The following is a 26,342-nucleotide window of genomic DNA, read 5'->3' on the forward strand; positions in this document are numbered from 1 at the left end:
GCAGTGCCACTCCCGGCCGCCCGGGGACGCGCACAGAACAGCGCGAGCTGGGAGGGACGGGGCCGCGCGCGCACGCGCAGTGGCGCGGCCCGGCGCTGCTGCCGTGTCCCTCTTCCGCGCGGCCGCAGTGCGCATGCGCGGAACGGCGGCACCGGGAGGGAACCGGGACGGGCTGGGGGCACCATGGGTAAGGGGGGCACGGGAGCTAACGGGGAACCGGGGGGGAATGGGCAAATGGGAGATGACGGGGGAATGGGAGAAAGGGGAAATGGGAAAAGGGGGCACGGGGACAGGCGTGGTAATGAGGGCATGAGCGGTAACGGGGTTAATGGGGGAAGGGGCGTAACGGGGCAGGGGAATAACCGAGGAAGAGTACCGGGGATAGAGGCAATAACGGGGGTAACGGGAAACGAGGGGGAATGAGGGGTACCGGGGCAGGGAGGCAGCGGGGGCACGGGGACAACGGGAGCAGGGGTAACAGCAGGAGGCATGGAGGTGTAACGGGGCAGAGCGGTAATGGGGGCACGGGCATAACGGGGCGGGCGTCAACGAGAGTGGGGCGGCAGCTGGGCCGGGGGAATGCGGCGATGAGGGGCGAGGGGGGCGGGATGCACGGCACGGCCCTATGGCTGCAGGGTGAGCTCCGGCCCCAGGACCGGCCTCGGTCCTGGTGCCGGTGCTGAGTCGGCCCCGGGACGCAGCCGTAGGCACGGGCACATCCCTTGCACTGTCGTCGCTGCTGTCGCTGCTGCTGTTTGCCGGGATGCAGATGTACAGCCGGCAGCTCGCCTCCACCGAGTGGCTCACGATCCAGGGCGGGCTGCTGGGCTCCGCGCTCTTCGTCTGCTCCCTCACTGTATCCGCGGGGACTGGGAGTGGGACCCGGGGACGGGAGAGGGGCTGGTGGGGAGTGGGGCCAGGGCACTGTATCGGGGGGGCTGGGAACCACACCAAAGGGGTGGTGGGGAGCAGGGCCAGGGGCTGTGAGCAGGGCATGGGATGGCAGTGGGGGAACAGCAGCAGGTGCACAGGCCAGGAGTGGGGCTGGAGCAAAGAGGATGGGAGATGGGAGCAGGCTCGGGAGGACAGCATGCTCCCGTTCTGTTCCTTAACTCCACAACCAGGCCTTCAACAACCTGGAGAACCTCATCTTTGGGAAGGGCTTCCAGGCCAAGATATTCCCCGAGAGTAAGTGTTGAAAGAACCCAGGAGGGGAGTGGGAACACATTGCTGTCCAGAGGTCTGTGGAAGGGCTGGGTGTGCTCCAGCAATGGCACTGGACAGTCCCAGCCCTGCCCTGGAACTGTGGCAGCTTCCCTTGAGCTTTTCCTGGTCCAGGGGGAAATGATGCTGCTGCAGCCATGACCCCCCCCCCCTCCCCCATCACTGGGGGCAGCCCTGCAGCATCTTGTGTCTCCTGGTTCTCCACAGTCCTCACCTGCCTCTTGCTGGCCCTGTTCGCCTCTGGCCTCATCCACCGGGTCTGTGTGACCACCTGGTACGTCCAGAGCTGCCCTGGAGGGTGGGGAGCGACCAAGGGGAACCTGAGGGACCACGGGTGACACTGGGAGAGGGGCAGGAGGCTGGGCAGGGCCAGGACTGCTAGGGAGCCTCAGGGGGCCGGTGGGAACAGCAGCACATTGGGATCAAAGGGAGGGTGTTTAGGAAGGGCAGGGGAGTAGGATCCAGGGGCAAGGAGTTGGTTTACAAAGGGCAGTGCAGTGGGATCCCAGGGAAGCTCTTGGGGTGTGCCTGGCATGTTCCTGCCCCCAGCAGCCGAGCAGCCTCTTCCCTTCTGCCCTCGCAGCCTCATCTTCTCCATGGTTGGTCTCTACTACATCAACAAGATCTCTTCCACTCTCTACCAGTCCACAGCGCCTGTCGCTGCTCCTGCCAAGGTTGTCGGCAAGGGCAGGAAGAGAAATTGATGTCCTGCTGCCCCTTCCTGGGGCAGCCCCCTCCCTGTGGCCGATCCAGGACTCCCCCCTGCCCAATAAAGCCATTTCTTTGTAGCTGCTTGTCTCCTCTGCCAGCTCCCAGTTCCTGGCCCTGCTGTGTGCCGTTGTGGCTGGAAGTGGCCCTAGAGCCTGGGGTAGATTCTGGGTTGGCCAGGGAAGTTGAGGGTGGCCAAGGGTGGAAGATGTGCTGCTGGCATCTTGTCTGCCCAGACCTGCAAGGGAGGAAGATCCCAATGGAGCCAGGATTGGAGCAGACTGGAGCCGCAGAGGCTGGAATGGGCAGTGGGGGTTGTGGGGGTCCCAGTGGCTCAGGGCTCCAGCTGCCACGAGACCGCTGCGCTGGCGCAGCTCAGGCTGCTGGGTTTGGCAGGGGATCACAGACTCATGTGCCCTCTGCAGGACACCGGCTGGGTCACCGGGGCTGCCCGGCTGGGGGGGTGGGAACAGCGCGGTCCCCGCAGCCGTGGGAGGGCGGGCGGGACTCGCTCCCACGCCGGGCCCCTGGCACCCCTCCGGCCGGACGTGGAGGAAACCAGATGCTTCCTGCGGCCGCGGCCGCGGCCGACAAAGCCCGGCGTTTCCTGCGGCACCGGGAGCGGGGCCGGACCCGGCGTCCCGGCGGGGTCTCGGTGGTGCCGCGCCCCGCCCCCAGGGGGCGCCCGAGGCCGCCGCGCTGTGGAACTACAGTTCCCGGCAGCCCTTGCGCGCGGCGCTGCCGTTGCGTCATCGCAGCTGCGGGCGGGGAGCGGGACCAGCACCGGGAGCGGGACCGAGCCAGGTGGGGGTGGGGCTGGGCCCGGGCCCGGGCTTTGGGGAGAGCTCGTTCCGGCGGGTGGAGGACCGGGGGGTTTGGGGCCGCGCTCCGGTCAGGAGGCCCAAAGGGAGACTGGGCCCGGCGCGGGGCGGTCCGTCCTTCCCGGCTCCACTCTCCGGGCTTCCCTCCTCCTTCCTTCTCTGCCCCACCCCCCCGCCCCACTTTCTCCCCCCTTTCCCTGTCTCCCCTTTCCCCCTCTGTTCTTCTCATGGGTCCCCCGCTCCCCGTCTTTCCTCTTCCCCTTTCCCCCCCTCTTTCTCCTCCCCTTTCCCGCTCTCCCAGCTCCCCTCTCACGCGCCGTCTCCCCTCAGGCCGCCATGACCAAGCTGGGGCAGTGGCTCTGCGGACTCGCCCTGCTGGGCTCGGCTTGGGCCGCGCTGGCTCTGGCCCCGCCGGGGCTGCAGCCGCCGGCCCCGCTCCGCCAGGCGCTGCTGCCGCTGCCCGTCTACCTGCTCGTGGCCTTCGGCTGCTACTCCCTGGCCACCGTGGGCTACCGCCTGGCCACCTTCAACGACTGCGAGGAGGCGGCGGCCGAGCTGCAGGAGCACATCAGGGCGGCGCGGGCCGACCTGCGGCGGCGGGGGCTGCGCCTGTGACCCCAATAAAGGCCGGGGACGGTGCTGCCCGTGCTGTTCTGTGACCCCGGGACACGGCAGGGGCGGTGGGCTCCGGGGGGCTGCGGGCGCTGAGAGCCTCGGGTGCTGCTAGAAGCCACCCGGGGGGTATCGCTTGGTTCTCCCGGGGGAATCGCTCAGCTCTCAGCGGTGTGAGGTGGGTGTGCGGGGGCTTGTGAAGAGCAAGGTCTCCATGCAGGCCCAGTTCTCCCACCAGTCTGAGGGGCTGCAGGGAAACCCTCCACACCCAGTCCTGCCCTGCCCGTCCCTCGCTGAGCTCCCTGGAATTCGGCTCTGGAGTCGGATGTGGGACTGGGCCGTGCCCCAGAGCCTAAGCACATTCCTGGCCCAGATGTGGTTCACCCTGGCAGGTGGGAGCTGGAGGAGGCTCATCCCGTCCCCGCTGGCTGGGTTCCCGGGAAGGAGGAGAGGGACTGGCAGGATGGGGTGGGCAACACAGCCTTTAAATTGCAGCATGGCGTCCTCTCCAACCCCGGCAGCTCGAGAGGAGCTCCCCCGACTCCTCTGCCCATCCACAGCACCACACTGGGCTTCACTGGGAATAGGGAGGGGTGGGGGGCTCTGTCTGGGGAGGGGCCTGCTCCTGGGGACCCCCATTTCTGCTCTCTGACCGCTTGTGCAGGAACCTGCTGCCCTGGCAGCCGCCAGCTCCTCCAGCCAAAGGACTGTGGGATTTTAATTAGCAGCTGTGTATCCTCTGCAGAAAGGAGCAGTTGGGAGCGGGAGGGAGGACTCAGGTTAATTAGCAGGAGCAGCTAATTAGCTGTTTCCTGAGCAGCAAAGGCTGGTGGGAGCAGGGTGGGAAGCTCCCGGCACTCATTGGCACACGGGTGGTTGAGGGGGTGACATTGCCCTGGATTTGGCCACGTGGGGCCTTGGTGGGGTCAGGACCACAGAACAAGGACAGCAGTGCTCTGCGGGCTACTGACAGCCTTCTGCAGGCTACTCAGGGTCATCGGGCTACTCAGCCAACCAAGGGGGCTCCTCATGATCATTCAAAGGGGCTACAAGTATCCATCCCGTGGCTACTTGTGGTCATGCAGGGGCTACTCATGACTCCCTGCAGGCCACTTATGGCAATCTGGCCCCGTCCCGGGACTACTTGTGGCCACCAGGGGCTACTGACTGCCAACCCGGGGGCTCCTTGTGGCCATCCAGGGGCTACGTATGGCCATCAGGGGCTACTGACAGTCCTGTGTGAGCTACTCAGGACCGTCAGGGGCTACTTGTGGTCATCTGGGGGCTACTGACAGCTGTCTGTGAGCTACCCATGACCCTGTGCAGGTTACTCATGGCAATCCAGAGCCTCTACTCATGGCCATTCAGTGGCTGCTCAGGGCCTTCAAGGGGCTGTTTATGGTCATCCAGGGGCTCCTCAGGGCAATCCAGGGCCTCTACTCAGCCATCAGGAGCTACTCCCAGCGTGTGTAGCAGCGGCCTGATGGCAGCTCCTCCCTGCACGGAAGCATCCGGGAGCTGTCTCCGGCTTGGCACGAGGGGCCGCGTCACGGCCACTCCCGGCATGGGGCAGCCGGAGCGACCGGTTGGCAGCCGAGGTGTGTCAGTGGAGAAAGCTGCCCTTTCCCAAGGCTGTGGGGCCGGGCTGGGAGCTGCTCCCACTGCTGGGGGGAGCAGGGGGCTCCTCCCCGTTGGGCCAAGTCCCAGGAGCAGGCACGGGGAGCCCCGGCTCCACAGGGGCAAGACAGAGCACGCTGGGAGCTCTTCCTCCTTCCCTTGGCACCGTGCTCAGCTCCATCCCTCTATATGGATTTTTCCAGGCCGTGTGTGAGGTGTGCACAAGCAGCAAAGGCACAGCACAGCTCCTGCCAGCGTCCTCAGCACTGCATTTTTCATCCCAACAGTGTCATCTGGCCGGAGTGTGGGATGAGGTTCCTCAGTCCTGGAGTCTCCTGCATGGGGTGGGGGTCTCTTTCTGCAAGGCTCTGGTGTCTGCTGTGTGATTTGGCTCCTCCTGTCCCTCCGCCGAGGTACTGGCCCCATATCTTCATTCCAGATCGCTGTTAATTGGTTAATCGACATAGGATCAATGCTTGATCCAGGCCCGCTCAATTCACGGGGGTTTAGCAAGGATTCCCATTGATTCCCAGTTCCTGGCATGGTGGCTGCTCATCAGTTCCACAGGCTTTTACCCCCCACACTGTGATGGGTGGCTGCTGTAGCTCAGGGAGAGACAGAGCAGGCCCCCAGCAGCGCTGTCTCCCCTGGGGTCCTCTTGTGGCCCCAACCCAGCCCCCTGCCCAACACCAGGGCTGATGCCTCGTGAGGGTTTGCTGGAGCCCAGGGTGTGTCAGGATGAGCCCCCACCACATGTAGCCCCTGGTCAGCCACAAGGAGCTCCCAAAGCAGCTCCCAAAGCAGCTCCCAAAGCAGCTGTAGAGCCATGAGCTGTACCATCCTCTGCAGCAGCACCAAGAGGGAGGTACAAGAAGCAGGCACTGGGAAGTCTCTGATTTATTAAAAGGCACTTGAATCCTTACAAAAGTGACACATGGACCCCTGGAAGCCCCATCCCGGTGCCCGGCAGGCCACGGGCATGGAAAACTATCCTCCCACCCTGGGATTTGAGGGGCTTATGGCATCCCAAAGGTATTGCCGAGAGCTCCGGGGCCTTCGCTGAAGGATGCACGGCTGGAGGCCAGAAGTCTTTCCTGGTGTCCCACTGGGAGTGGCCAAGAGGACAGTGGTGGTGCTCAGGGCTCAGTGGTGGGGCCAGCCCAGGCCAGAGTTGGGGTGCTCCTTAGGGGACCTCTCAGGCAGGCAGGGGACTGTAGGGCTTGTCCTGCTCTGGCCTGTACTGCTGGAAGAGCCAGAACCGCACGAGGCTGGTGATGATCCCTGGAACGTTGGGGACCTGTGGGAGGACATGGGGGGAGAGTGGATGTACCCCTCCCCCTGTGGTGCCAGGGAAGGTTTATTGGCCCCATCCCAGCTAATTAATTAAAATCAATAGTCATCATGCTGAGCCTTGTCATCCTTGGCTGGGTGACACATGCACTGTTGAGCAGGGCCGGCCCCAAGCCAAGTGCTCAGCTGAGAGGAGAATGGGGTGGAATGGGATAGGATAGAGTGGAATGGGATGGGGATGGGATGGGATAGGAATGGGGATGGAGTGGGGTGAGATGGGGTAGGAGGGGGACAGAACAGAATGGGATGAGATAGAGTGGGATGGGATGGTGAAGGGTGAAAGGATGAACCAGGCCAGGGTAGGATGAGATGGGGATGGGACTCTGTGGGATGCAATGGAGTAGGATGGGTTGGGACTGGATTGGATGGGGATGGGATGAGACAGGACATGATGAGATGATGAGATGGGATAGAGTGGGATGGGATGACACCCCTTGGCGTTCCACCACCCCAACCCACTGTGATGTAGAGATCATGGAGCTGCAGGCCATAGAGTGTCCAGCTGCTGGAGGCCACAAGGGTGGTGACGGTCAGGGGAAAGGACAGGCACCGCGTCGACTTGCTCCGGACAACCTTGGCCTGCAGGAGCAAATGTCAGGCAGGGCCCGGGCTGGCAAGCCCCAGCTCCTCCGAGCCCCACACACCAGGTCAGCCAGTGGTGAGAGGTACATGCTGATGGTGAAGACACTGCAGAAGAGCCCCAGGTGTGTCAGGCGCGTTCCTGCATCAACCAGGACGGTGAAGTAGCCATAGCCAGTGACCACCACAGCCAGGAGCAGCAGGACCTGCAGCAGCACGGGGCGCTGGGAGGGACAGTAGGGGGACATCAGGGTGAGGGTCTCCCATCCTCCCCATCACCCCAGGCCCCTGCCCCACCTTTGCAGGGCTGTAGTAGAGATACACCAGGATGTAGAGGGTCTGCAGAGCTGCTCCAATGGCATTGACGGTGATCACTGTCCCGTCCCCCTTCAGGCAGCCATAGCCCAGCCAGCTCAGGTTGCTGCAGGGATATGGCACAGGCACTTGGCTGCAGCCTGGGGGATCCCCCCTGCCCCTCAAATGTATGTGACCTCCCTCCCCAGGGCCCCACCCCGCTGTACTTGGCATCAGTGGTGAGGAAGGGCAGGAACTGGATGTTCTCCACACTCTTGGTCGCCAACATCTGGCGCAGGTCAGACCTGGGGAGAGCGGAGGGCAGTGGCCTCCTGGGTGCCCAGCAGTGCTGGGCTGAGGGGGCTCCAGTCTCTGAAGCCAGCAGGCACTGCACCCCTTCACACTCCTCCCCCTGCACCCCACAATTAGGACTCAGCACCATCCCCATCACACCCCCAATCCCTTTGCACCAGCCATCCATGGTCCATTGCACCCCCAAACTGGGCCTGATGCCCTCCTCAGTGCACCACTATGGCCCCCACTGCACCCCCAAACCGGCCCTGACGCCTTCCCTGTTTTACCCCCAAACGCCCCTCCATGGCCTACACCGCAGCCCCCAAAATGCCTCTGGTGCTCTCACTATTGCACCCCCAACCGTCTCACCAGGTCCCACACTGCACCCCAAAACTGGCCCTGGTGACCTGACTGCATCCTCATCCCCCACTACACCCTCAAATCCCCCTCCCCAAAGTCCCCACTGCACCCCAAAACCGGCCCCCGGGGTCTTCCCCCTTCCACCCCCAACGCCCCCGGCCCTCACTGCACCCCCGAGCTGGCCCCGGTGCGTTCCCCATCGCGCCCGCCCCCGCCCGGGGCCGCCGCCGATCGCTCACAGGCCGGTGGCGAACATGGCGAGGGTGGCGGCCAGGCAGACGCCGGCGAGCACCGACATGACCGTGCCGGACACCGGGCAGCGGCGGGCGCGCGGCGGGGCCGGTGCTGCCCGCGGCGGGGCGGGGCGGGGCGGGGCGGGACGCACTACCGGGGAGGGATCGGCCGCGCACCGGGCGGGGAGGGGCGGCGGGGATCCGGCTCGGGCGGGGGGAGCAGCGCCGGCACCGGCGTGACCGCCACGCGGGCACCCAGGCGGCAACGGGGAGGGCACCGGGCCCGGTTTGGGGGATGCAGGGGGGCAGCCGGGGGGGGGAGCACCCCCTATGTCTTGTGTATTGAGCGACCTCCTAGAGATCTGGGGGTCCCCGGTTCCAGGGGCCTCGTGTTCCGGCGTCCCCAGGGTCAACCTCACGGTCCAGATTACACAGCCCGGAGGTCACACACCTCTGTGACCCTAATTCCCCGTGCCCCACACCTTCCTCCTCCAGGAGTCACACATCCCTGTGACAACAATTCCCCAGGAGCCTGCATCCCTGAGACTCACACTTCCCCAGGCTTCGAGTCCCTGTGACCCCCCTGTCCCACGGTGCCCCAACACATCCTGAGGGTCACGCATTCCTGTGACCCCAAGATGCCACCTCTCCGTGATCCTCCATCTCTAGGGTCCCCCACATTTAGGTGTTATCCATCTCTGTGACCCCAGTGCCCCAAGATCTCACCTCTCCAGGACCCTTGCTCCCTGTGGCTCCCAATTCCAGGGGCCACTGCATCCACAGTGTCTCACACCTCAGGGGTCCCACATCCCTGGGGTCACCATGTGGGTGTCCCTGGGGTTGCAGACAGGCTGCATTCCCTGCCCAGCCCTCGGGGCCTCATCACCGGTGGAATTTGTCCCATCCCATGGGGTCTATCCCGCTCCAGTGGGGTTTGTCCCAGGAGTTGCTGCCCCCCACCTGGAAGCTCACTCCAGTGCAGGGGGTGGGGTTCCCACCCTCAGGGGAGGCCTTTGTGTCACCAGATAAAGCCGGGGACAGTGCCAGCCACTGTGGCACTTTGCCACTTAACAGCCCCGTGCAAACACCAGCCAATTAATTAATTAACCAGCCCAACCCCCCACAAGGGCCAGGAGAGCCTGGCCCAGGAGGGTGGGGGAGGTCTCCGGAGCTCAGCATGGTTTTGGTTATTTATTCCTGACAATGGTATAAAAAGTCCCGTGTTAGAAAGCTGTACAAAGGGGGTGTTGGGGGGCCCCTCCGGCACCCAGCGGAGGGGGGGGGGGGGGAACGGGGAAGGACCAGGGGATGAAGGATGGGGTAGGGGTGCAGCACACAGAGGAGTGGGATGTTTCTTATAACCCTGCTCCCCTGGCTGCGGGGCATCTCCAGCCTGTCTGTGCTCCCCAACCACTGACACTGGGGGTAAGAGGCCCCCTGCACTGGTGTCACCAGGCCACCCCCATGTCCCCGCCTGCAGGACACATTCCAGTTCAAGCCCACCACGGAGAAAGCCCCGAGGGTGGCGGCTGAGCTCAGCTGAGGGACAGGGGTGCCAGCCCCCTGCCCCTCTCCAGTCTAGGGCACTTCAGCCCCTCCAGCTCCAGGCTCCTGCTCGGCCTCTGGCTGCCAGGACCGTCCTGGAAGGGCCAGGGAAGCCTGAAGGCTCCAGCTGCTCTGATGGCTTTGGGGCCTCCAGCCCCATAATACTGACAAATCCTTTCCTCGCCCAGACGTGCACAGGGCAGGGCACCTGGGGCAGATATGAGGAGACCACGGAGGTCCCCAGTGGCCTCAGCCTCGGTGGGTCTGGGCACGCGGCGCAGCTCAGAGCCCCTGAGGCACCAGGAGGGGCAGGAGGAGGCTGATGAAGGTGAAGGGGCGGCTGCTGCTGCGCATGGCCGAGTTCTGCCCCACGCTCCTCAGCACGTGTGCGGCTGCATCATCTGTGGTGGGGGAAAGAGAAGAGCCATCAGCAACCCCAGAACACAAACTGTACCCCAAGCCAGCAGCACATCACCCCTGCAGAGGTTTGACACCAGCCTTGGAACCTTAGCCAGCTCCAGAGCCCCCCAGGAGGGGCAGATGAGCTTAGCCCAGTGCCCCTGGCAAACCCCTGTCCCACTGTGTGGGTGGCTATGCTCAGGCCAGTGCCCCCCATGTCGGTCCCCCCAGGAAGGTAGCTAGATTCTGCCTGGTGCCCCAAGAACACCCTGTCTCCCTGGAAGTTGGCTCAGCCCCAACCCACAGCCCCCAACACACCTGCCTGGATCCTCCCCTTCTGTGTCGAGGCCGGGGCAGGCGGTGCCGGAGCTGCGGAGCAAACAGGGGGTCACGCCAGAGAAGAGCAGCACCCCAACCTTCCCAAAATCTTGTTTCACTGTGGGTTGTTCCTCCCCCCCGCCACGAACACCTTCCTGGCCAAGCCGCGCGTGCCCACACCCCGGGCTGGCCAGGGGCCATGGCCAGGCTGTGACTCAGCGCGGCCAAGGCCACGCTGGGCACCGACGCCGCGAGCGGGAAGGAGGGGACGCGGGGGGGGCCCTGAGGGGGTGGTGATACTCACTGCCTTTGCCTGTCACTGTCACCTTCAGCTTCAGGCAGGCTTCACCGTGGTGGTGGATGGGCTTTGCTGTGAAGGGAGAGGCAAGTTAGACAGGAATGGGGGGAGCCCGACGGCAATTCCCTGCAGCACCTCAGAGCCCCCCCCCGCAGCCCCCCAGCACTCACAGATGTAGTAGTAGCTGTGTCCCTCCCTGAACTCCTTGCCCAGCGTGAAGGGAGTGAAGCGCTGGAACTTTTCTGAGAACTTCTCGGGGCCGTGCAGGGCACTGGGCTTGTCGCATTCCCAACGGATCTGCTCCTTGGAGCGGGGCTTGCAGGCCTGGTACTCCTCGAGCTCCACCAGGTACAGGGTGTAGCGCTCCATGGCCTGGGGGTCCACGCTGCCCTCCTCGTAGTGGGGGCAGATGATGTCCAGGTAATCATTGAGACGAACCTCCACCGTGTAGTCACTCCATAGAAACCTGTGGCAGGAGGGTGGGCAGGGGGGTCAGCTCTGGGTTAGGGGCCTTACTTGCACCCCCAAATCCCCCACACCCAGGGGGGCCAGCACTCTGCCCACGGCAGCCCTGGGTGGGGGCACCCTTGGGTCCTCCGTTCCCTGTTCTGAGTCTTGCAGCACCTGGAATAGCTTTAAAAGGGCAACCCTCCCTTCAGTCTCCCTCCGGCTTGGCCCCCTGGCAGTGAGTGGTGAGCGCACCCCACTTCCCAGTGCTTCCCAAGAGCCGGGGAGCAGGGAGGGGACCCGCTGGGACGCGCACCCTGCCCGCACCCTGCCCGGCCCAGCGCTGCCGGAGCAGGAGGCGTCGCGGCTCTCGCCGTGGGGCAGCCAGCCCGGCTCCAGCTGCGCCCCACACCCCACCCGGGGGGGGCACGCTGGGGGCCTCCACGGGGTCCCCACCTCGCCGGCTGTGGTGGCCTCGAGAGGACACATCCACCCACGGGGGTACCCCCTGCTCCCCAAACCCTGTGGGGGGACACAACCCCACAACCTGGGGGAGTCCTGCACTCTTGAGGGACACAGCCTGGGGAGGAGGGAGAAGCCCCACAACTTGGGGAGGGGATGGCTTAGCCTAGGGAAGGAGGGGAAGCCCCACATCTCCCCACGGGCGCGTAGGTGTGGGGCACCCCCACACCCTGGGGGTCTGGAGAGTGAGAGGGGTGCCCCGAAAGCCAAGGGGGACACACCTAGAGCCTGAGAGAGGTCATGCCCTGGAGGAGCACCTCCACAACCAGGGGGAGTCACGGCTCCGGGCGGGGGGGGCCCCGAGAGCCTGAGGGGCTGTTGCTTGAGACGGGGTCATCCCTCAGCCCCGGCTGCCGGTGAGCGGGAGGCCTCGATCCAGGTCTACCCCCCCGCATATCCTGCCCCGTGTTTGTCAACACGGTCCCCGGGGCCGGCGCCGGGGTTGGCGCCGCGCCCCCCCCGCGGGAAGGAAGCGGCCCCTTCGCATGGCCCTGGGAACGGAAAGGCCCCCCCGGGCGCACCTGGACCGGCCCCGCCGCCCCCCGCACGGCCCCGCACCGAGCTCCGCACCAGCCCCGCCACCTCGTCCCGCCGCCCGCCCCGCACAAAGGCCGCCGGGGAGCGGAGCGGCGCCGCCCGCGCCCTCGGGGAGGCCGGTGCCCGTCTCGGTGCGTGTTTGCGGGGGGGGGGTCCCGGTGGGAGGCGGGAGTCACTCACCGGGGGTTGGAGCTGTTCCAGAACACCGTGTGCCGCTCGGCCGCCGCTGCCCAGCACAGCCCCAGCCCCAACCCCAGCAGGGCCAGGGGCACCCCCGGCTGCCCCATCGCTCCCCGGGTGCTGCGCTCCACGGGCGGCCCCTCGCCCGCCCCCCGTTTAAGTACGGCCCCGCCGCCGCCCCGCCCCCGCCACCGCCCCGCGCTCACACAACAACACACGGGACGAGGCGGGGGAACGATACACACACGACACACCCCCCACCGGTATCGATCAGGGGGACGCAAACCTCCCCTGCATCGAGACCAGCACTGGCGAGGACACGCGCTGCCGGACACCGGGACCGGCACCAGCCGGGGGAACGCAAGCCCTCCCTTACCGGGACCGGCACTAGCCGGGACACAAACACACCCAACCCCCCACACCGGGACCGGGCTGGGGGGCACAAACCTCCGCTCCCCTACCGGGAACGGCACCGGTAAGGGGGCACGCTCTCCTCACAGCGACGAGCACCCCCCCCCCCCACAACACCACACCCTCACCCTGTGCTCCAGGTCCACCCCACCCCGACACACATACACCATCCCCCCACACGGGACCGGCACAGAGCAGGGGCAGCCCCCACGAGTGACCCACACGAGGTAGGGACTCCACACACACACCGGAACGGCGTGGGGAGCAGGTCCTGCCCGGCAGCACCCACCACCCATGGTCCCGCCTGGGGTCACCTTCACTGGAGTGCAGCCCGCTGATCCCCACAGAGTGACCTCGGAGGCCGGGGGAGGAATGAATCCTTCTTACTGGGAGGTCTGACTGAGGATGAAGAATTGGGAGCTGTGGGTGCAGACTGGGGGGCTGTAGGTGCAGGGTAGGAGGCTATGGGTGCAGGAGGGAGAGCTGTGGGTGCAGGATGGGAAGCTGTGGGTGCAGGATGGGGGCTGTAAGTGCAGGATGTGGGGCTCTGGGTGCAGGATGCGGAGCTGTAGGTGCAGGATAGGGGGCTGTAGGTGCAGAGCTGGGGTGGGCACAGTGGGCACGCTGCCACTGCCTGGCGGGAGCACGGTGCCTCGCTGTCGGCTCCCATTTGCTCTGACATGGATCCATCCGTGTCCCGGACGGCGCGCGACGCTTCGCCGCGTGTTGTGAAGCGATAACTCAGCCGCATTTGCAAAACAACTTTCCTCTTGTTTATTCCATAATGATCCATTGATTGTGGGTAATGTTGCATGCCCTGTGCCGCAGCGGGCGCGGAGCGCTCCCCTGGCACGCGGCAGGGGCTCCGGCAGGCAACGGCACCGCAACCTGAGAGCGGCTGTGGCTCCCACCGCCAAGGCATCCTATGGGCCCAGGCCGTGGGGCTGGGTACCCCACATCCCACCCACACCCCACCTGCATCCTGCGCATTGCAGCCTCTCTCCCCACACCCTTGCTCCCAGGGAGGGGGACCGGCTGCTTTTCTCTCATCCTCCCTGGTTGTGGCCAGGCCTGACATCATCCATAATGACAGTGTGAGGCCTCTGTTCCCGGGATGCTGGCTCTGCCGTGGCTTGTACAGGGGAGCACCTCCTGGGAACACCCCTGGGATCCCAGAGCTAGAGCACGGCACGTGCAGGCCACGGGGATGGGTGCAGCCAGCGGGTGGTGGGAACCAATCCCATGGTTCTGGCATCGCCGTGGTACTGCCCCCTCCACATCAGGGACAGACTGTGTCTGGGGAAAACAAGGCAGGGAACAGTGATGGGGGAAGGGCTGGGCATCCCCTGATGCTTGAGCCTTGTGCTGAGCCTGCCAGGGATATAATGAGCCTCCTGGGGCACCACGCTGGATCCATCCTGTGGTGTGGCATGTGGTACCCAACTCCGTTGGCCAAGGGGCTCCCCTGACCCATCCGCCGTGGCCCCAGCCCTTGAGCAGGGCCACAAGGGCACAGGAAAGGGGCTGGGTGTGAGGCCACAGAGACACACCAAGACCCAGTGTCACCACCATGCCTGGCCCAGAGCACTGGTAGAGGACCAGGAGTGGAAAGATAAGCCCATGTCCCATGCTGGGGACAGTCTGAGGGACAAGCTGGGGCTAGAGGTGCCCCATGACTTCCCTTGGGACACCGTGGTGGGGCACAGGGTGGGCAGACCCCTGGGTAGGGTGGGTGCCCACCTGCAGTGGCACCGGGGGGTGCCAGTGGTGGTGTGCACATGGTGCACATGGTCATGGCCACGGCGCCTGGGAGCAGGTGACAATGAGCTGGGATTGGTGCCCATGATGGCGGGACAAAGGTGAAGCTGTTTCGTGCTGTAAACATCGCGGGTGCTCCGTGTGGGGCAGGTGGGGCTGGCCAGAGGCCGCTGAACTCGTGACAAAGTGTTTATGGTTTCTTGGCTGGGGACACCCGGGAGTGCCTCAGCCCCTGGCTGGGCTGACGTCACCAGTCCAAGGCTGGGGGAGGAAGAGGAGCCGTCCAGTTTGTGGCTGGGAGCGAAGGCCACGGTGACGGCAGTGCCAGCTGCGTGCAGCCTGGCAGGTAGGCATGGCAGGTAGGCATGGCCTGATGCCAGCCTGGTGGGGGCAGAGCTGCAGCCCCAGGGCTGTCCAGCGGTGCCAGGACCTCATGCCTTTGGCCAGAGAGCTCTGACTGGGCAGGGAAGCTGCCCTGAGGTGAGGCAGAGCCTCGTGCCACATGGCTGCTCCTGGCACACATCCCCTGCCTGGACCTGCTGCCAAGGCTGTGAAACCCCAAAGTACCCAAGGGGCACACAAACCTCAACACTGGGCCTCCTACAAGGGCCTCCCACTTGACTTGGAGCAGCTGGGCCTGGGAATCCCCTCTACCAGAATCCCAGAAGACGCCTGGTGGGTCTAGGCTGTCCTGCTGTGCTCAGTCCTAGGACATGAAGCCAACCTGAGCCAGGTGGCCAGTGCCCACCAAGCCATCAGTGGTGCCACGCATGCACAAGAAGCGGTGCCAGGGTCGAGGCAAGTGGCATGGAGAGATCCTGCAGGCAGAGCTCTCTGTGCCAGGGCAATGACTCCAGCTCTTGCACACCCCCCAGGGCATTGGCCACCTAAGCTGTGTCAGGCTCACTATGCCACATGCCACCAGCATGGCACCACACTGGGACAGGTGCTGTGGCCAGTCCCGGGTAACCAGCACCTGGCCGGATATGCCCTTGGCAGTGGTGGTGGTTCTGCCCCAGTCACACCATGCCCACCCTGCCCCGGGTCAGCAGACAGCTGCCAGCAGCACCTCAAGACCCCGGGAGGGGGTCCATGGCAGGGACCTCAGCCCCATGTTGGGCCAGGCCTGTTGGAGCACGGGGGGGACCTGGGGAATTCAGCGTCTGCTGGGAGGGCTCCCAAGACCTGTCTGACGGGTTCGTCCGCTTTTCCTGCACCCGGACAAGCCCGGGCCGGCGGGACACCCAGCCACCGCCCAGCAGCGCCTGCTGGGTGGGGGAGAGCGGCTGCCCTGCAGTTTGGGGCTGTGAGGACCCCCTTCCCCAGGAATCCACACCGGGAGCGGGACTGCAGCCCTTCATGCCTTGCTCTCCCGTGGGGAGATCGGCTGCCCCCTCTTTGGGGGTACTGGGCCCCCCCAGCCCCACAGAGTGCAGGGTCAGGAGCCCATGGCTACTCCCCTGTGTCTGCGGGGCCTATGGGGGTCTGGGTGCCCCAGGAACACCCACCTTGAGGTGCAACCCCATCCCCAGGCAGAACCCAACCCCCACATTCCCTTGGCTGGAGGCACTGGGGGGGGGGAGATGACTGCATCCCCCATCCTGCCGGAGCCGCCAGCGTGTGCCAGATCCCACCAAAACAGGCAGGAGCCGGCATGCCCGGCAGAGCCAGACGCGACAGGGGTTGATGCTGGAGTTCCCATGGGGTTTCCAGCACCCCATGTCTGCTTACTCTGTGCAGCTGGTGAGGATGACAAAGAAGGCTCTCCCGCCCCCACTGCTCCCAAACGCCACCCCAACACCCCCAGGGCTGCGTGCCAAGGGCCCCCCGCACTGCCCTTACCTTCAAGTGCTCCTGCTGTCCATGCTGCATTCCTGTGGGAAGCACTGGCTCCCTGCCAGCTGCTCCCTGTCGGCGCTGGGGAGTCGATGGGGAGCAGAGCCAGCGGTGGGGAGCACCCTGCATCCCCCTGCCAGCTGTACCGAGCCCGTGGCTGGAGCTGTCGTGCCTGGCAAGGCAGGTGGCACGGTGGAGGTCAGCCCTCTCCTGAAAGCCTGTCCCTGCCGGAGCACCCCTGGAAGGGCCAGAGCCCCTCCGAGGGCTGGAAGTGCTGCACGCCACCGTGACAGGGATCCCTTTTTTTATCCTTTTATTATTTTTTTTTATAGACTAAGAGCAGAATATGAAAATCACCAGCCAAAGCACTTGAAAAAAAGATCGAGAATGGTTTTTTTTTTGTTTTGTTTTTCCCCAAAAAGTGTCTGTGCGTTTGCATAGGTCGGGTCTTCACGGAAGACGAGGAAAATCCAACACGTTCGACTATGTACAAGCCAGCCCGGGGCCGGCGCCGCTGCCTATGGTACAGTATAGATATATCTCTGTAGTCGCTCTCTGTACAGTATGTATAGATCTATATGGGTATGTACAGACTGCCCGGCCCCGGGGGTCCCTGCTCTCATCGGGCTCCCCCGCTTGGCGCTGCCCCCGAGCCATGGGGCAGCCACGGGGCACCGGGGGGGCTGTGGGCAGGACCCCGCGCCCCGGGGTGGTGTCGGCGGGAGGTGCAGCGCGCCCAGCAGCATCCCTGCGGACGTGGCCGCATCCGCTGGCGGGATGGGAGGCGAGTCCATCCGGATCGGTGCGTGCCATGATCCCTGCCCCGCGGGGCAGCTCTGCAGGCGGCTCTCCGGGCAGGGGTGGTGGTCTCGCGGTGGTTCCCCGCTGGCTCTCACGAGGGGCAGCAGGTCGGGGGGGCCGCACTCGGCAGAGGGGCGCTGGCCGGGCCCCCGCGGGACCCGGGAGCTACGAGGCCAACAGCGTCATGAGGAAGAGTGCGGCGGCCACGGCCAGGGGCAAGTGTTCCCGCTTGGGGCTGGTGCCGCTGATGCTCTTCTCCAGCTTCGGCATCTCCGGGTTGAAGTTTTCTGTGGGGAGAAGCGAGAGGGTGAGGAGGACAGCGGGGCGGCCCCGAACCCCCACCCCGTAGCTGGGGCTGCCCCAGGGGCGGCGGCGGGGGCGGGGATACGGTGCTGCGGGGCCGGGAGCTGCGCCTGACTCACCCAGGTCCTCGATCTTCACCTCGGGCCGCAGGGTAAACTGGGGCAGGGTGGGCGCCAGCTTCTCCCCGGAGTGCGACGCTGCGGAGGGAGAGAGGGGACGGGGGTCACGCTCCCTGGTCGCCCTGCACCACAGCCCCCCCAGCCCCCCCTCCCCAGGAAGGATGGGGGACCCACCGGCCAGCCTTGCCGCCCCCGCTCGCCCACAGCCCCCGGGATGGGCACGGGGGTACTTACTGGAGGCACAGCAGACAAACACCTTCATCTTCAGGCAGGCCCGGCGGTGGTTGTGTGTCGGCGTGGCTGCAAGGCAAGAGCGTGCTGAGAAGGGCTCCATGGCAGTAACCCCAACCCCAAGCACCTCGAGGCTTGGTGGGTCTGGGCAGAGGGGGGTCTGGTCCTGCCCAGGGGTGTGCTCTGGGCTGGGGGAATGCAGTAGCACCCCAAATTCTGCACCAGTGCCCTGTACCAGCACCCCAGCTCTGTACCATCAGCCCCAGCATCCCAACCGGCACCAGTATCTGGCACCAACACTGCAATCCTGCAGCAGAAGCCCCTGAACCCTGATTCTGCATCAGCATCCTGCATCCTACATCATCATCCCCCAGCACCCCATCATGCACTGGCACCCCCATTCCCACCCCAAACCTTCTTCCCTTTCGTTCCCCACATCCCTATCCTGTAACCCTCCCACCCCTTGCTCCTTCAACCCCTCCCAGAGCTCCAGGTGCCCATTCTTAGGGGGGAAACAGCTGCCCAATTTTGGGGGTGCAGGGGGACCAGCCAAGAGGGTCCTCCCTGGGGACACAGAGGGGCCCAGCTGGGGTGGGACATGAGGGGACCCATCTGGGGCTTGGGGGCTCTGTGGGGGTCCCGCTCCGGCGCCCCACGTACATATGTAGTAGTACTCCTGCCCCGCGCGGAACTCGTAGCCCAGTGAGAAGGCGCTGTAGCGCTGGAACTTCTCCGAGAACTTGATGGGGCTGTGGGGCGCGTGGGGCCGGTTGCACTCCCAGCGCTTGAAGCCCTGGCTGGTGTTGCAGGTGCGGTACCCCTCCGCGTTCACCATGTACAGCACGTACTGCTCCAGCCGGTGCTCGGGCACCGAGGCGTTGTAGTGCGGGCAGTAGATGTCCAGGTAGTCGTTGACATTCACCTGCACTGTGTAGCCCTCCCGCCGCAGGCTGCAAGGGAAAGAAGGGATGGGAGGTCAGGGGCACGCCCTGCACCTCCCCAGACAGTGTTCCCGTCCTCCAGGGGAATCCGGAAGCTGGACGAGGAGCAGGTTGCAGCAAAGGCTGGAACTCTGGGAACAGTGACACCCTCTGTTCAACCTCTGTCTGGAGTCCCCAACACAGCGGGACCCCTGCACAACCTGAGCCCCACGTACCCGTGGAGCAGTATCACCATCCTGGAGGGCACGGGTGGACCAGGGGGGACGGACGCTGCTGGGGACGGGTGTCAAGCCACATGCACGGGTGGGATGGGCAAGAGGATGGGCATACGAGACGGTGCTTCAGGGTCTGCCGGGAACGTGCTGACAGCCTCAAAGAGGAGACGATGGACAGACAGACCCAGAAGGGCATCAGGGTCCCACAGGCACCAGGATCTCCATGGGACACAGTTCGTGGGTGTGCAGGGGACCCCGGCATTCCCCGGCATTCCCCGGCATTCTCCATTTCCAGCAGCCTGGAGCCGACCCACCGCTGCCGCCCACCATGGCCCTGGCACGCGCCGCAGCTCGGAGCCAGGATTTCTCACCCTGCTCTGGCTAATCCCGTTAGTTCGTTAATGCCGTAAAGGGTGGCCCTGGGGGAGCCTCATTTACATTGATTAGGAGCAGCAATCCCCTCAGATCCACTCAGGAGAGGCTCCGCTGGCTCCTAATCCGCGCCCGACGGAAATCCCGGCCGCGGTAATCCTCGCCGCCGCGCTGACCCGCTGCTCCTGCCAATTAATTACCACCCGGCGCTGGCTCGGCACCGAGCCGCCGCGGCGGCACCGGACCCTGACCGGACCACGCTCCGCCGCCCGCTTCAGCGCTGCCTCGGGGGTCCCTGGCCCGCATCCCGCACGACACGGACCGCAGCATCCCGGCACACGTGGCCGAGCTCCCCTGTGGAGCTCCAGTTCACGGCGCATCGCTCTGGACCACGGCCCTTTTCCCACCTTTCAGGGCAAACTCCAGACCGTGAGCCCCCAAAGCAGTACTCCGGGTCCCATTAGCCTTGGGGGGGGCCCGCCACCCCTCCTGGAGCCGAGCGGTTCCCTGGGTCTCCCCGGCAGGGCTGGGCAGGCAGCGGGCAGGGCTGCGCGTGCAGACGCCCCACCCTGCACCATCGCCCCCGGCGCTGTTTGAGGAGCCCCGGCACGCCGCCAGCGCTCGCGGCACCCGGAGCCGAGTGTCGGAGACAGACCCATAGCGGGACGCGGGATCGAGCGGCAAAAGGGGGGGGGGGGGCCAAGGAGCGCCGCCTCCAGCACCGGGGGGCAACAGAGGGGGCTGACGGCGGAACTCATCACCCGTGGGACAGGGAAGGCAGCCCCACGCGGCCCCTCCCTCGCTGCGCAGCCGCTATTCCGCAGCCCATCCCGGCACCCGCCGGCAACTGCTCCGCCGGGAAGGTGCTGAGGCAGCCACCCTTGCTGAGCGGGCGCCGGGACCTTTCATCTTCCCCCTTTGATGTGGTGGGAAGGGGGGCGGGGGGAGAAAAAGGCTTGTTATTAAAGAAATGGCCCCAAGGAGAAAATTGCAATTAACTCCACGCGGGACGCAGAGCTGGGACGCCAGCGTACCCCAATACCAGCTGCCCCACACCGGGGCGGGCACCAGCAGTGGGGCTGCCCGCGGCCGGGCTGTGGCTGTGCCATGGGACAGAGGGACTAGAGGAAGTGTCACAAGTGACTCTCTGTCATGGGGTGCTGGAGAGCGGTAACCCCCCATTCCCTTGTGGCACCCAGCGCGGAGGCACAGTCCCCTGGGACCCCACGCTGGGGCTCGTTAAGCCACGGCTCATTAAGAAGGGTGGCTGCTGATAAACAGCCTCACTAAGGAGGCACCAAAATCTCCCCTGGGCTGGGGGACACCAGCACCCATGCCAGGGTACAGGAGCCCCGGGTGGTGTGGCAAGGGCCCCATGGTAGTGAATCCCCCGGGCATTGCCAGCTGCCACAGCATGCCGGGAGCCCACAGGCATCATCATAAGCTGGGAGAGGCTGGGGAATGGCCCCACATGGGGAGAGCCACAGGGCCACCACAGCCCCAGGCACACCCAGGTGACCCCGGTAGCAGCTTCGGCCACAATACTGTGTACCTGCCACTCTTGGCTCCTGCACAGTCATTGAAGAGCAGCACTTCATGCAGCCAGATACCCCCAAATCCAGCAGTCCCCTCAGTGCAATGGCCCAAGTGCTCCAAGGTCTGCTAATAGCACCATCTAGGAAGTCTGTGGGCCTTGGTTTGGAGCGGTAGGGCAGGAACAGACCCTCAGAGCGTGACTCCGCCTCCTTTCTCACCAGCACCCATCCCAGGGCAGGCATGGGCTGCCTGGTCCCTGCCAACTCCACAGCTATCGGGAAGCACCAGCAACCAGGGCTGGGATGGACCCTCGATATCCCAGACTCTGGCAGCCATGGCACGGTCGGTGGGGATGGTGGGCTCTGGCAGTGCCCGAAGGGTTAAGTGCGGGAGGAGAACGGGCAACATCACTTCTGCACGACTGCGTTTGTAGAGCAGGGCTTGGCGAGGCAGTGGTACCTTCCAGCAGCCTGTCATGCTGGGCAGATGGATGTCCCCTGGCAGCACTGGCCCCGGGCTCAGTGCCCACCGGCCCCGCACAGGAGGGACCCTGGTGGGACCCTGGCTACCTGGCACGCCGCAGCCATCGGTGAGCTGGGCGGCCGCTCCGCTCCCATCTGCTGCCATAAATCCGGGCTGCGTGCCGCACGCTGGCTCCCACACTGCTGGGGAGCGCCTGGTGCACTGCAGCACGCCCCGGCAGCAGTGGCACGGCAGGGACCAGACCCCTGTCTAGACCCCCACACGACAGAGACTCATTCCCAGGGTGCTGGAGAGGCCTGGAGGGCGGCAGGGCCAGAGTTGGCCTCAGCACCCCACACTGGTGGTGCCAGTGGTGAGGAGCAGCACAATGCTGGGTGTCCTCGATGTGGTGACAGCACGGTGCCCCCCAGCACCGGTCAGCCCCCAGCACAGCCACGCTTTGTTTGGCTCCAGCAGCTTCATCCTTTTGGCGCATCCGGGGCCCATCCATCACCCAGGGAACAAAAAAGTGCCATTGATTTACTAGTCCCCTTCCCATCACCCCACACCACAGCGAGAGGCAAAGGCACATCAACCGCTGCGGCCGGTTCACCCCAACGGACGGAAGGACAGACAGACAGACCGACCGTCCGCCTGCACCCACGGCTCCGCTGCGGGGGAGATGGGGGCCTTAGCGCGGCCCCCCCCGTGCCAGCCCTCCCCACGCAGCCAGCGCTGCACAGTCACGGCGCCCAGACGGCCACGCACACGCGCGCTGGCTCGGCAGACAGCGCCTGCGACGCAGCCCACGCACGCGGGTGGCACCGAGCCACAGCACAGCCCCCCCGGCCTCGCCTGGCGCAGCCGCAAGGCGCGGGTGCTAACAGCATCGCCGGCACACGGTGTCCCCGGGGCCACCTCCCTGCGTGGGGAATTGGAGCTCCGGGGGGGCGGGGGGAAGGAGGCGGGGGTTGCTCCCCACGTGGAGGGACCGGGGTGCCACCGGGCAGCACCGGCGTGACAGGTACAGCCCTCCCCAAGCAGCCCGGGACTCGAGCACCACCCTACAGGTGCCCCCAACACCCCTGTCACTATTGACGGCCGTACAATTCCTATAATCCCAGCTAAAGCCGGCACCTTCCCGTGTTGCTAACAAGATCAATGAGGTTTTTAATTGGGTTTTAATTAAACCATCAATCTGCAACCGGTGACTCAATTACCAGCCCGGGCAGGAGCAGGTGGCCCCGGCCCTGTTGCACCCCGACACCGCGGCCGCTTCTCCCACGGGAACACCGTCAGGGCTGCCGGGGCTTGGTGCCGCCCAGCACCGTGACTCACGGGGCACGGCACGCTCTGCCCATGGGCACCCGCTCCTGCCAGAGCTGCAGCAAGCACCCGCAGATGGGTGGGTGCCTGGGGTTTCTGGGTGCCCTGGGGACCAGCCTGGAGGGCAGAGCCATGGGGCGGGGGCAGGCTGAGCCCCCCAGCCAGCCTAGGGATGCCAAAGGTGGTGTTGTCGGCACTGTCCCTATATTCGGCTCCACAAGTGGGCACAGAACTGCCCCTGCTTGGGCACAACTTCCCCTGCACCCTGCAGCACCTCCTGCTGGATGCCCCCAGAGCTGCTGGTCCCTCCTGCTGTGGGTGACTCCGTCCACAGCCCTGCGGGTGCCAATGGATGGGATGGGGGATCTGGCCAGGCACAGCCCTTGTGTTGGGGTCTGGCTGCTGCAGAGGAGCCTGGGCCCCTCCAGACCTGCTCTGCTCTGCAGGGATGTGGCTCCTCTCTTGTGTGAGATGCTCCCCAGCAAGTCTGCTCCTCACTGGGGCTTTCCAGAGCTCACTCCAGCTCCCTCCAGAGCCCACTCCTACCTCTCCAGAGCCCACTTCAGCGCTCGCTGCCTGTGACACAGCCTCGGCCAGATAAAAGCCACCTTGAAGAGGTGAGCATAACGGCAGTGCCAGTGCTGGGGGGAGCTGCATGAGCTGGGTGCCTGCACAAAGTGCCAGACCCTCCCTGCACGCAGGTGGGCTCTGACCCTGACACCACAGCCAGGCACCTTGTGTACCCCCATTTCACAGCACCCCCCACTCTGCCCCCTCCAATGGCACCCAATGCCCTCAGTACAAGCATCCTCAGGCCCCACACTGGAGTCAGTGGCACAGTGCAGTGCACCCCAATCTCCTCTGAGGTGCTTCCTGGGGTGCAGCAGTGTGGGGAGCACGGGCCACATCTGTGTCCATGAACAGGGACAAATTGGTGTCCCCATCTTGGCATCTGGGACACCCAGCAGGGAGATAGCCTCCAGCATGCCAGGCCCCAGCTTGTCTGAGGACATTCCAGGAAGCCCTGACCCTGCTCAGTGGGTCACCCCAGGGTCACAGGACCCCAAAAGCTGCTGCTGGGAGAACATGACTGTCCTGCACCTTTGTCCAGAGGCACCAGGCCTATTCCTGGCGAGACTGGGAGTGGAGGGCAGGAACGAGTCAAGGGTCATCCCACACCCCCAGGGCTTGCTGGCTGCCACCAGTGGAGGTTATGGGATAGATGGATGGAAGGCACGGCTGGACCAACAACCAGGCCGAGCCGGAGCAGGATCTGAGTATCCCACCTTCACACCTCCCCAGGGCTTTGGCAACACACTCCAAACCCACGGCATGAGAGGTGCTCTGCCTGCTTGGTGACCCTTCCTGGCCTCCTGGCACCCCCAGCCACTCCTTGTGTGGCCAAGGGGCTGAGATGCCACCAACCCCCTGCTTCCCAAGGCACCATCAGGACCACAGTGAGCTCTCTGGGCTGCTCCCTGGGTTGCCGCTCATCCTGTTGTCTCGCTGAGGGCAGCAACAGGGGTACCCAGGGTAGCATGGCAGGAGACACAATAAATGTGTGGGGTGCCTGGCGCAGCCTCCAAGGAGTGGCCACAGCCAGCAACCCCCTCCTCCCCAGAGAGCCCCGCAGGGCCGCGCTGGGCTTGTTTATAGCTCCACTTGCAGCAGGGTTGCTGGGATTTGCAGGCTGCGGCCCAGGGAGCCTAATTCCCCCCATAATTTATCTAATCCAGACACTTTGCCGTGCGGCTATAATTGTGTCCGAGCTGCCGCACTGCCTAACAATAAATATCAGCTCGAGAGTCCCTGGGACACGGCTCTGCCGCAGCCGCCCCCACCGTGCCGCCCATGCCCTGAGCCGGACGCTGGCGGCCGCGCCAGACACGCCTGCGCAGGGGGTGCGGGCACCTGGCTGCGACACCCCCGGCTTGGCACGGCCCGGGCATCGCCGGCCCCCTCCGCCCTGTCCCTCGAGAGGTGCCGGGGCAGCGGCAGGTCATGGGGGTGATGGGGTGGGGACCCTCAGTCACGGAGAGATGAGGGTGGGGTGGTCCCACCTGCCAACGTCGTGGCAATGTCACAGTGTGGGGACGAGACCGGGGGTGAAGGGGGTCCGGCCAGAGCAGGGGGGTGCAGGGGGATGCTGAGCATGGCAGGGCGAGCACAGCACCTCGCCATTGTGCTGCGCCTCGGCACGTCGCACACACGCACGATTTATGGGGCCCGAGCTTCCGCCTGGCGACACAATCTCAATGGCAGGGGAGGGGGCTGCCGGGGCTGCTCCCACCCTGCACAAAGGGGTGTGGGATGGGGGGAGCCCAGGAGAGCCCCTGCACCGACAGGCACCAGAGGATGCTCTGGCTGGATGCGTGTCCCCGCCACACCCCTGGGCACTCGCACCAGCGAGGGACGGAGAGGTGGGCGATGGCAGCAGGCGCAGATCCCCGTGGTGGGGTCCATGGACACACCACAGGCACACAGCACTCCCTTCCTGGGAGCGTCCAGCCCAGACCGTCCCAATGGCACATCCGCTCTCAGTTGTGGGTGCGCCGGTGAGGGCAGAGGCAGCCCCGGCGCAGGGTGTGAGGGAGGGGCTGGAGTGTCCAAGGCCACCGACCCCCGACTGCTCTGCACCCGGTGGCCGCTCCCACCCTCCGCTCTCACCCCTCACTGTCCCCGCAGCCCCGGGAGCCACCGCGGCCGCCCCGGGGGTGCCACTACTGCCGGTCAAAGGCGGTGGGGGGCGGCAGGCACCTGCCGGGCCCCCCCGCCTCCGCCGCGCCGCCGGTGCCGCTCCCGCACCCAGACATGCGGGAGGCGCGACTGGCGGGGGGAGCGGGACCCCTGCCCGCCCCGGCGAACCGGGAGGTGGATGTCTGGGGGATCCAGACTCTTCCCGCTGCCCCCGGTGGGTGAGCGCTGGCGGGGGGGGGCTCTTCCTCCAGTGCCCACGACCCCGTCGCGCCCGCACCAGGAGCCGCCGAGCCCCGCCCGGCAGCGCGGCCACGGGGACACGAACCGGGCGGGCGGCTGCCCCCCTCCCGCCGCAGCGCTCTCCGCCTTCACGGGCAGGGCGAGGGGCACCGGGGGCACCGGCACCCGGGGCCCGGCAGCCCCGCCCGCACGAGGGCGCCGCGAGGAGACCGGCACCGGGGGTCCCGCAGTCCCGGTGTCGCCCGCCGCCCCCAGCGCATCCTTCAGCGCGATCCCCGCCGTGTCGCCGCCGCGTCCTTCCCGGCGGCGCCCCCAACCCCGCGCGGCCCCGGGGACACCCCCCCCCCCCGCCTCCCGGTGCGGGTCCCGGCGCCCCCGCCCGCACTCACTGCGGGTTGGAGCTGTTCCAGTGCACGGCGTGCCGGTTGCCCAGGGCCCCCGGCGGCCCCCGGCCCGGTAGCAGCAGCAGCAGCGGGAGCAGGGGCAGGAGCCCAGCCGCCATCCTGCCGCCGCCCGAGCCCGCCGCGATCCCGGGGAATGGAGGGAGAACCGAGCCCGAGCCGCCCGCGCCCCGCGGCCCCGGCGCCCAGCTCCGCCCCGCGCGCGCCCGCCGCCGCCGCGCCCCCGCGCGCGCTCCCGCCGCCGCCCCGGGCCCGCCCCGACACCGGCTCGGCACCGGCACCAGGCTGGGGCTGCGGGTCCCCGCGGGTGGAGACACCAGGGCCGAGTCCCAGGAGGACCAGCTGCCACTGGAAT

At 66.0% G+C, this 26,342-nt stretch overlaps 5 protein-coding genes across 10 annotated transcripts; 2 read left to right on the plus strand and 3 right to left on the minus strand.

The window, feature by feature from the left end:
* Positions 1-79: 79 nt before the first annotated feature.
* Positions 80-2,012, plus strand: KRTCAP2 (keratinocyte associated protein 2). The gene is made up of 5 exons (XM_066206867.1): positions 80-187; positions 702-856; positions 1,125-1,188; positions 1,432-1,498; positions 1,808-2,012. Exons 1-5 carry the CDS (start codon positions 184-186, stop codon positions 1,926-1,928), a joined length of 411 nt encoding a protein of 136 aa, XP_066062964.1. The 5' UTR covers positions 80-183; the 3' UTR covers positions 1,929-2,012.
* Positions 2,013-2,678: 666 nt separating this feature from the next.
* On the plus strand, positions 2,679-3,392 carry DPM3 (dolichyl-phosphate mannosyltransferase subunit 3, regulatory). Its single transcript, XM_066206870.1, has 2 exons — positions 2,679-2,736; positions 3,084-3,392. The coding sequence occupies exon 2, from the start codon at positions 3,090-3,092 to the stop codon at positions 3,366-3,368; it is 279 nt and encodes a 92-aa protein (XP_066062967.1). The 5' UTR covers positions 2,679-2,736; positions 3,084-3,089; the 3' UTR covers positions 3,369-3,392.
* A 2,448-nt stretch (positions 3,393-5,840) lies between these two features.
* SLC50A1 (solute carrier family 50 member 1) lies at positions 5,841-8,236 on the minus strand. 4 transcript variants are annotated; one of them, XM_066206855.1, is made up of 6 exons: positions 8,099-8,236; positions 7,433-7,510; positions 7,209-7,332; positions 6,977-7,135; positions 6,792-6,911; positions 5,841-6,279 (listed from the first exon to the last, which is right to left on the minus strand). In XM_066206855.1, exons 1-6 carry the CDS (start codon positions 8,155-8,157, stop codon positions 6,178-6,180), a joined length of 642 nt encoding a protein of 213 aa, XP_066062952.1. In that variant the 5' UTR covers positions 8,158-8,236; the 3' UTR covers positions 5,841-6,177. The 4 variants fall into 4 exon arrangements, with proteins under 4 accessions (XP_066062952.1, XP_066062951.1, XP_066062950.1 ...); XM_066206854.1 differs by having other exon boundaries at positions 7,209-7,359; XM_066206853.1 differs by lacking the exon at positions 8,099-8,236 and having other exon boundaries at positions 7,433-7,921.
* A 1,036-nt stretch (positions 8,237-9,272) lies between these two features.
* Positions 9,273-12,454, minus strand: EFNA1 (ephrin A1). The gene is made up of 5 exons (XM_066206861.1): positions 12,339-12,454; positions 10,823-11,118; positions 10,659-10,724; positions 10,355-10,405; positions 9,273-10,038 (listed from the first exon to the last, which is right to left on the minus strand). Exons 1-5 carry the CDS (start codon positions 12,443-12,445, stop codon positions 9,920-9,922), a joined length of 639 nt encoding a protein of 212 aa, XP_066062958.1. The 5' UTR covers positions 12,446-12,454; the 3' UTR covers positions 9,273-9,919.
* A 4,258-nt stretch (positions 12,455-16,712) lies between these two features.
* On the minus strand, positions 16,713-26,144 carry EFNA3 (ephrin A3). 3 transcript variants are annotated; one of them, XM_066206865.1, is made up of 5 exons: positions 25,976-26,106; positions 18,458-18,747; positions 17,801-17,866; positions 17,567-17,644; positions 16,713-17,431 (listed from the first exon to the last, which is right to left on the minus strand). In XM_066206865.1, exons 1-5 carry the CDS (start codon positions 26,086-26,088, stop codon positions 17,310-17,312), a joined length of 669 nt encoding a protein of 222 aa, XP_066062962.1. In that variant the 5' UTR covers positions 26,089-26,106; the 3' UTR covers positions 16,713-17,309. The 3 variants fall into 3 exon arrangements, with proteins under 3 accessions (XP_066062962.1, XP_066062961.1, XP_066062960.1); XM_066206864.1 differs by lacking the exon at positions 25,976-26,106 and adding an exon at positions 19,733-19,772; XM_066206863.1 differs by lacking the exon at positions 17,567-17,644 and having other exon boundaries at positions 25,976-26,144.
* Positions 26,145-26,342: the final 198 nt, after the last annotated feature.

This window comes from Chamaea fasciata, unplaced genomic scaffold (genome assembly GCF_029207755.1).
Source record: "Chamaea fasciata isolate MVZ Bird 193981 ecotype frontalis unplaced genomic scaffold, bChaFas1.0.hap1 SCAF_31, whole genome shotgun sequence".
Lineage (NCBI taxonomy): Eukaryota > Metazoa > Chordata > Aves > Passeriformes > Sylviidae > Chamaea > Chamaea fasciata.

Coding starts and splice junctions, on each gene's coding strand:
- KRTCAP2 (XM_066206867.1), top strand. Junction 1,189..1,431: donor GGCCAAGATATTCCCCGAGA/GTAAGTGTTGAA, acceptor GGTTCTCCACAG/TCCTCACCTGCCTCTTGCTG. Junction 1,499..1,807: donor CGGGTCTGTGTGACCACCTG/GTACGTCCAGAG, acceptor CTGCCCTCGCAG/CCTCATCTTCTCCATGGTTG.
- DPM3 (XM_066206870.1), top strand. CDS start 3,090: ATGACCAAGCTGGGGCAGTGGCTCTGCGGACTCGCCCTGCTGGGCTCG.
- SLC50A1 (XM_066206852.1), bottom strand. CDS start 7,686: ATGGATGGCTGGTGCAAAGGGATTGGGGGTGTGATGGGGATGGTGCTG. Junction 7,360..7,432: donor TTCCTCACCACTGATGCCAA/GTACAGCGGGGT, acceptor CCCAGGCTGCAG/CCAAGTGCCTGTGCCATATC. Junction 6,912..6,976: donor TCTCACCACTGGCTGACCTG/GTGTGTGGGGCT, acceptor TTGCTCCTGCAG/GCCAAGGTTGTCCGGAGCAA.
- EFNA1 (XM_066206861.1), bottom strand. CDS start 12,445: ATGGGGCAGCCGGGGGTGCCCCTGGCCCTGCTGGGGTTGGGGCTGGGG. Junction 10,725..10,822: donor ACACAGCTACTACTACATCT/GTGAGTGCTGGG, acceptor CTCCCTTCACAG/CAAAGCCCATCCACCACCAC. Junction 10,406..10,658: donor GACAGTGACAGGCAAAGGCA/GTGAGTATCACC, acceptor TTTGCTCCGCAG/CTCCGGCACCGCCTGCCCCG.
- EFNA3 (XM_066206865.1), bottom strand. CDS start 26,088: ATGGCGGCTGGGCTCCTGCCCCTGCTCCCGCTGCTGCTGCTGCTACCG. Junction 17,867..18,457: donor GCAGGAGTACTACTACATAT/GTACGTGGGGCG, acceptor CTTGCCTTGCAG/CCACGCCGACACACAACCAC. Junction 17,645..17,800: donor GTTTGTCTGCTGTGCCTCCA/GTAAGTACCCCC, acceptor CTCCCTCCGCAG/CGTCGCACTCCGGGGAGAAG.